Here is an 8478-nt window from a genome sequence, read left to right on the forward strand (position 1 = left end):
GTATTGAGAATAGCCTAGAGTGAAACAAGGTCAAAAGCACAGAGACCAGACTGGAAATTGCTGCAATAATTCCAGTGAGATTTGATGGTGTTTGGCAACAGAGTGGAAGGGATAGAGATGGTGGAGTGGTCGGATTCTAGATATATCCTGAAGGGAGAGGCAGCAGAATTTGTTGCTGGGTTGCATATGGTATGTAAACCATATTAAAAATTAGCGGTCTACATATACATGAGTTTGTTTTATAGATTCACTACTTTGTTTCATTAATATATTTGATTCTCTTTATGGCAATACTTTGATTACTGTAGTTTTGTGATGATTTTTGAACTTAGGTCTTGTTATCATTCCTATGTTATTATTCTCCGTTTCCAGAATTGGTTTGGTTATTCTAGTTCTTTCGCATTTCCATATGAAGCTTGAAATCAACCTGTCAATTTCTACAAAAATATATGGTATGATTATGTTTTTGGTGTTGCATTGAATCCATAAGTCACTTGTAGGAGAATTACTATCTTAAAAAATTAAGTCATCTAGCCATGAACAAGGTATCTCTGAATTTATTTAGTCTTCTTTAATTTCTTTCAGTGATGTGTAATTTTCAATACTGAATTTATCTCTAAATATTTAATATTTTGATACTGTTATAAATAGTATTGTTTTCAAATTGATTTCTCATTGTTCCAACTATACAGAAGTATATTTGATTTTGTATATTGGTCTTTGTTTTAGTCAGATCTTCATCTTTTGTAACCAAAAGACCTGACAAAACAATGTGGTGAAGAAGTTTATATTTGGTTCCTGGTTTTAGGTTCAGTCAATGTTTGGCTGACTCCATAACTCCAGGCCCAAGGTGAGGCAGGAAATCATGATGAAAGCAGCTCAGGATGTGGCAACAGAAAGGAGGAGGGGGTCTTTGTTCACTGCATAACTCAGAGGGTTATATTTTGACCTGCCTCCTTTAGGCACACCCTACCTGCCTATAGACACCACTTAGTTAATCCACTGATTACATTAAAGCTCTCATAACCCAATAATTTTACCTCTAAACTGTCTTGCATGTGCTACACATGAGTTTTTGGGAGACACTTATTTTAACATCATTTCAGATTTTTCTACATAGATTACCATGTCATTTGTGAATACCAACAGTTACTTTTTCTTTTCAACCTAGATTTCTTTTATTTCTTTTTCTTGTCTGATCAGGATTGCTGGACTATCTAATTTGAGATACTGGAGGTAGAAATGGTATGAGCAGAAATTCCTGCCTTGTTATTTTTATCAAGGGGAAAACAAGGGGAAAAGTTGTTAATTGCAGCTTTTTCATTGATAACCTTTATCAGGATGAGGAAATTACTTTCTATTTCTAAAGTTTGTTGAAAGCTTTCCTCAGAGTGAATATTGGGTTTTGTCAAATGCCTTTTCTGCATCTACTAAAATAGTCACGTGGTTTTGTTTTTTTATTTTGTCAATATCATGATTAAATAGATTGATTTCTAGATGTTAATAGTGTGGAGCAATTAAATCAAGTCAATTAACGTATCTACCACTGAAAATACTTACTATATTTGTGGTGCAAATATTTGAAGCTTACTCTGTTTTTTAAAAACAATATTTTTATAAGTGTTGATGAAATTTTTATTTATTTTTATGTGGTGCTAATAATTGAACCCAGTGCCTTACATATGCTAAGCAAGCACTTTACCACTGAGCCATAATCCCAGACCCTGAAACTTACTCAATGATTTGAAATGTACACTACACTATTATTAACTATATTCACCAAGCTGTGCAATAGATCTAAAAATGGACTGATCTTATTTCTCCTGAGGCTTCTTGCCCTTTGGCCATCATCCTTCCACCATGTCCTAATCTCTGCTAATCATGATTCTACTCTCTGCTTCCATGAGTTCTGTTGTTTTAGATTCAACAATAAGTGAAAACATGCAGTATTTGCCTTTGTGTGACTGGCTTACTAGCATAATATTCTACAATTTCATTTGTATTGTTGCAAATGATAAGATTTCTTTATTTTTAAAGGCTGAATAGTATTCTTTTGTGCATATATACACTGAATTTTCTTCATCCATTAGTCTTTGATGGACTTGTAGGTTGATTATATAACTACGTCATTGTGAGTAGTGCTGCAATGAATGTGGGAGTGTGAACTTCTCTTCAGTATTCTGATTTCATTTCTTTTGAGGAAATACCCGGAAGTGGGATGGCTAGGTTATATGGTAGTATTATTTTTCATTTGCCCCCAAAATTCCATACTCTTCTTCATAATGATTGTACTAATTTACATTCCTAAAAACAGTGTAAAAGTTGAGCTTTCTTCACTTCCTCACCAAAATGTACCTTTTTTTTTTTTGATAATATCCAATTTTTTTTGGTACCAGGAATTGAACCCAGGGGTGCTTAACTACTGAGCAACATCCCCAGTCCTTTTTTTATATTTTATTTAGAGACAGGGTCTTGCTGAGTTGCTTAGGCCCTCGCTAAGTTGCTGAGGTTGGCTTTGAACTCACAATTCTCCTGTCTTAGCCTTCTAAACTTCTGGGATTACAGATGTGCACCACCATGCCCTACTAGTATTAGCCATCCCAACAATGTATGGTAATATCTCATTTAGGATTTAATTTGTGTTTCCCTGATGATTAGAGATGTTAAGTATTTTTCATATACTTATGGTCATTTGTATGTTTTTTGAGACATGTCTACTCAGGTCTTTCACACATTTTTAAATCAGTTTTTTTTTCATATTACTAAAGCCCCTTACATAAGCCTTAGCACCACTTCTTTGTTCCTAGCCATTTTCAGACATCTCAGATATGTCTTCCTCCCCCCTTATCCTTCCTGTGTGATTAGTCTCCATTTCTGTTTGTTCTTCCGAGTTGCTGTAGGTTCCTAGGTGGTCACTGGAGCCCTACAAAGGCTATTATCATGTACAAAAAACTGTGCATGTCTTGTATTTTGTGGGGGTAGAAGGTTAGTGTATCCTACGTTGCCATGTTTTCTATTTTTTATTACTTTTCAATCATTTGATCTCTTTTATTGGATAATAATTTTAATTTTGTTGATTTAAAAGTTATAAATCACCTCTTATTTTTAAAAAATTTTTTTAGATGAACACCATATATTTATTTTATTTATTTTTATGTGGTGCTGAGGATCTAACCCAGTGCCTCACATATGCAAGGCAAGTGCTCTGTCATTGAGTCCCAGTCCCAGCTCAGTTACCTCTTATTTTTATCATGTATACTTTAAGACCCATGCTTGTTCATTTTCATCTGCTGATTAATTTATGCTTTTTATTTCTTCCTTTGACCACAACATATTATCTTTCTTATATGTTACTTTGGTCTTTCTTTGCAATCCCATCAAGCATATGTTTTATAGAATTTTATTTCTAGTTATAGACATATTTTCTTTTTTTGAGTCTTATTTTTTAAAAATATACTTATAGATAATATAAATTATGTTATAATTTTAATGTTTCATATCATTTTCATCATCCTTCTGGATTTATCTCCCTTCTTATTTGTTTCTTTAAAAATTGTTTTCAATTTTTCTCATGAATGTGCAGCAAACATTCTGAGGTATTTTAAAATTATTGTTCTAGTACATGTGATGCCTGATTTTTAAAGTTCTACTCTTTATTTTTCCATCCTACATCACATTTTATGATACCCATTGCCATTATTCTATTTCCCTTTGCCTATGACTTCCATTATCTAGATTTATTTTGGCATTTGCACTCGTCTTTTGGTGTCTATATATCATTTATTACCTACATATGTACTTACCTATAATCTCTCTCTATTCAAATATTTTTATTGTCTTTGGTTGTATTTGGATATTTTACCAGAACTTACATTTTATCTTGTTGTGTATGCTTTGACTCTACCTCTCCTTGTATTACTCTCATTTTCTTCATTTCATTTATTGTGCTTTTCAGAAATATTTTCACCTCTTAATTTTTATGTTTTTTAATAGTATCAGTATCTTCCGTATATTTTTCCAGAATATTATACTGATTTAAAAATTTTGATGCTTCTGTTTCAATAATTCTCCTTTACATCATATATTGTCCAGGGAAGATCTCGCCCCTCCCCCAGTGGTCAGTTCCTCAGATGAGTGATGGTATTAATTTCAGAGTTATGATTCTAGTAGAGTTTCAGCTGTACTCCCTATTGATAGATATGAACAGATGCTCAAGCTCTCATTTGTGACCTTCTGGGTGATTTTAAAGAAAGGATTGAAGATGGTCCTTAGGCCAGAGTACTCATGGTATTACAGAACTGTTCTCAACCATCTCTTTGTTCTACCTTAGCAGATTTCCTATAATTTTTTTTTCTTTTGAATTTTCCTTTGAACTCTTTGTCCACATTTGGCATTGGAGTTGACCACCTCTTTAGATTTCAAAGCCATAAGTCCGCAAGCTCTGGAGGTGTTAAGAAGAGGCAATGGGAGCATGAATGTCCAAGTGTGGCAGATCAGCCCTCCCTCATTTTCATAATCTCACCCTAGCACTTCAATGAAATTATACTGAGACCACTAGGTACCTAAATCTGTATCTTTTGATTCTTGTCTACAGTATTGATAGGAGGAATAAAACTCATCAATTCACATACTTAGTATTGAACATTCCAGTAACTCAGTCTCAGAATCAATGAAATCATTACTTTTGCTTATCTCTGACCTAGATTATATTCCAAGAATGTATGAACATAAAGCCAGTCTAGATGAACACCTTCAGAATAACATTAATTGTTTTTTATTTTTTGCATTTTTGGGAAGGTAATTTTTTTCCTACCCAAATTCATTTCTAAATGCTTAGATTGTGAAAACAGTGATGTCCTTCCTTGTGATTATAGACTTTGATTTACTTGATGTGCTTACTACTCTGTCCCAGAATATTCAGACATCACTCTTTCTGATTTGAGGCTAGTATTAACCCAATTCTTACAACCCATTTCTGAGTATTCTGATATTTTCATTTGGTATATGGGTGAGACCTTCACTAATCTGGCAATCCAAACATGCACTGAGACACAGGAGGAGTGGAACTATATTGGTCTTGTTGCAGAAGGATTTCATATAGAAATGAAATGGCCTATGTTTTACTATTTATATTAAACCAATCAATTTAATATCTGTTCTTAGTTAAGCTATAGTTCTTCAAAAAAGATATTGTTACAATTATGTGGTTATGATGGTTTACAATTAAGTGGTTATTATTAAGTCACAATTACTGGCTCTCTATTTTATGTCTGTTATTTTATTTAATTCTTAAGGAACCCTATAAAATAGATACTATTAATATTCACATTGTACAGTTGAGAAAGATAAGCCTTATAAAGGTCAAGTAACTAAATCTAGGTAATTCTGATAGACCATTGAGAATCTTGGATTTGAATAAAGCCTGTGTTTTAAACCAGTTTACCACACAGGTTTCCGGAGGCATTTGGATGTGGAGGCTCTTAATAATGCAGGTGTGACTGTTTAAGAACATTTCTGTACCAATTAAAAGATATCTCAGTGAATATGGAATATATTTAAAGTCAAATTAATTACTAATTTCTAGCAATAAAAGAACCCAGATATTCAAAATAGCAGAGGCTTCCCATAAAAGACTTTTTATTCAGAAATACCACATAGACTCCAATACTTTCTGTGGGTCTGACAATTTATTCTCATGATCAATATAATCCAACTTTTCCTTAAATGCTTGAGAAGCAATATGCTGCTCATGTTAAAACATATAAAGTATGTCAATATACTGGATTATGTTCCACTTTTTGTACTCAAAACAGTAAACAACATCCCACAGTGTGTTAGGATAGCATCAAACTATGTAGACATGCTCAGATTAGAAAAAGTCCTTCCATTGAAATCAAGGTCCTACCAACACCTGTTAAAATTTAAGTTGTTATCTTGAATCCATATGTTCACTTCTTTTGGTAGGGGAGTCTATTCCCAGCTGTTTTTCAAGACTCATAATTTGGAACATTCTAGATAGAAAACTGTATCCATATCTTACATTCTTTTCACTTTACAAAATAGTTATCCATGGTGGTTTGTGTTAGCAACAAAAGCAGTATATTTGAGGGAAAGTTAAAGGAATGAAGCAGATTACAGAATTTGTCTTTTCTAATATCTAATTAATATAAACAAAAAGATGAAAATAAAATCATAATAGGATAAAGGGAGGCTGGATTTGATTAGTGTATACTGTTTGCATGTAATTGAAATATGACACTGAACTCCATTAATGTTTCCAACTAATGCATACAAATAAAAAAAATCACCAGGAACTATGAAAGAGAGAGGAAACAGATCTTCTGCTATTAACTTAAAAAGATGTCATCTAAGAAATTAAACAATAGATTCTGTCAAGGAGAGGCACAAACAGAGAGGCTCCCAACCTTCCTCTAGGAGCCTCTTTTAACCCTAACCTCTAGAAGGGACGCATGTAAGGTGACAATATCTAAAAAATTTTCTTCTAATTTGAATGATGTGGACCACATGTATATTCTTTCCTTTCATTTTCCACTTACAAAAGGATGAAGGTTGCAATGGCTATAACTGAAACCTAAATGATAAAGGGAGAGAATTGGAATTACACTTCAATGGAAGCACAGTCTCTGGGGCTGAGGAAAAAGGCCAATGCCTCACCCCTTGAAAAAATTCTGATGGCCACATGGTGTTTTTTAAGACTCCTCTTGACTCATAAAACTCAACTAACTCCTCAGTTTGCCATTATACACTTTACAATCTGGCCTTCTTTGTCACTCCAAACTCTTCTCTCAAAAAAGCAGTGTTTTGCTTCTTAAATTTGAAGTCATTTCTGGAAGGAAGAGTTAATTCTTCCCAACTGTTCTTTTGCTGGATTCATTAACCCTTTTCTAGTAACACTTACTATGTCATGTTTTTGTAAATTTATCCAAAAATTTACAGTTTACACACCTTACCCCTGGACTATAGATTCCTTGAACATTAGAACATGTGATTTCTGTATTTTTATTTTCAGGGGCCAGTTAAGCCTTTGATATTTAGTAGACTCTCAAAATATTTCTATGAAGTGGAAATACATTTTTCCTTCTTTTTTTTTCTTAAAACTTTACAATCTTTTTGACAGTGTCCTTGAAGGCTTGCTTTACTTGTTGATTTCTTAGAGTATAGATAAAGGGATTCAACACAGGGGTGACTGAAGTAATGAGCACAGCTATTCCTTTGTTGAAAGCACCTCCTTCTTTTATAGAGGGATTAACGTACATAAACATGCAGCTGCCATAAGACAGGGAGATGACAATCATGTGGGAAGAGCAAGTGGAAAAGGCCTTTGTCCTTTGCTGAGCAGAAGGGATCTTCAGAATGGTCCTGATGATGTATGTGTAAGAAACTGTCACCAGAATCAAAGTAATCACTAGAGTCACCACAGCCATGAGCATGACCATCCTTTCTAAGAGGCTTGTGTCTGAGCAGGCCAGCTCCAGGAGGGGTCCATAGTCACAGAAATAGTGATTCAGAACATTGGAGGCACAGAAATCTACCTGACTCATTAAGACGACTGGCAGTAAGATAGCGAGGAATCCCCCCAGCCAGGAGCAGAGCACAAGCTGTGTGCAGACTCTGCTGCTCATAATGGTCAGGTAATGCAGGGGTTTGCAGATGGCCACATAGCGATCATAGGACATGGAAGCCAGGAGGTAAAATTCTGTTGCCCCAAGAAATATAGCAAAAAAATACTGAGTGATGCAGCCTGCAAAGCTGATGGCCTTATTTCCTGTTGTCATGCTGGTCAGAAATCTGGGAATAAAAATGGATGTGAAGGAAATCTCTAAGAAGGAGAAATTCCGGAGGAAGAAATACATGGGGGTTTGGAGCTGAGAATTCAGTAGGGTGAGGATGATGATAGTTAGATTTCCTAGGACACTGAGCATGTAGGTGATAAACAGAAACATGAACATCACCACCTGAAGTTCAGGTTGACTTGTGAGGCCCAGTAGAATAAATTCAGTCAGCATGGTCCTGTTTTTCATAGTTGACCTCCAGCAGATCTGAGGGGAAAAGTGAGAAAGACGAAAACTGCAGAACTCCCCAGTAGAAGAGATAAGGCTTATTTTAAGAACAGAATGAGGTCACACATTGCTCTTCGTCATATCTGCCCAAATCAGTGTTCCTTGGATTACACTTGGCTCCATGGAAGCCCCATATATTTTATATAAGTGACTTTATTCCTAAAGTCTTTGTAATTCCTCAAATTTATATATTCCCAGGCACTTAACAAAAGATATAATAGAATAATTACCCAACAATTTTTTTTTTCAAATGAATGTTTTTGGAACTATTCTTTCCTCTCAAAGTTTTTATGAAACCTCCACATTTAAAGCACTTTCCTCTGACTCTATTAATAATCTCTCTTACTTCTCACTCTTGGTAGAAATATTTCCACCTGATGCTGTTTTCTGTTTCTTT

At 34.5% G+C, this 8478-nt stretch overlaps 1 protein-coding gene across 1 annotated transcript; it reads right to left on the reverse strand.

Moving 5' to 3' along the window:
- Positions 1-7052: 7052 nt before the first annotated feature.
- On the reverse strand, positions 7053-8042 carry LOC113189615 (olfactory receptor 6C4-like). Its single transcript, XM_026398483.2, is given in 1 exon segment — positions 7053-8042. A coding segment is annotated over 1 exon segment (990 nt).
- Between the last annotated feature and the right edge of the window lie 436 nt (positions 8043-8478).

Source organism: Urocitellus parryii, chromosome 5 (assembly GCF_045843805.1).
Source record: "Urocitellus parryii isolate mUroPar1 chromosome 5, mUroPar1.hap1, whole genome shotgun sequence".
NCBI classification, from domain to species: domain Eukaryota; kingdom Metazoa; phylum Chordata; class Mammalia; order Rodentia; family Sciuridae; genus Urocitellus; species Urocitellus parryii.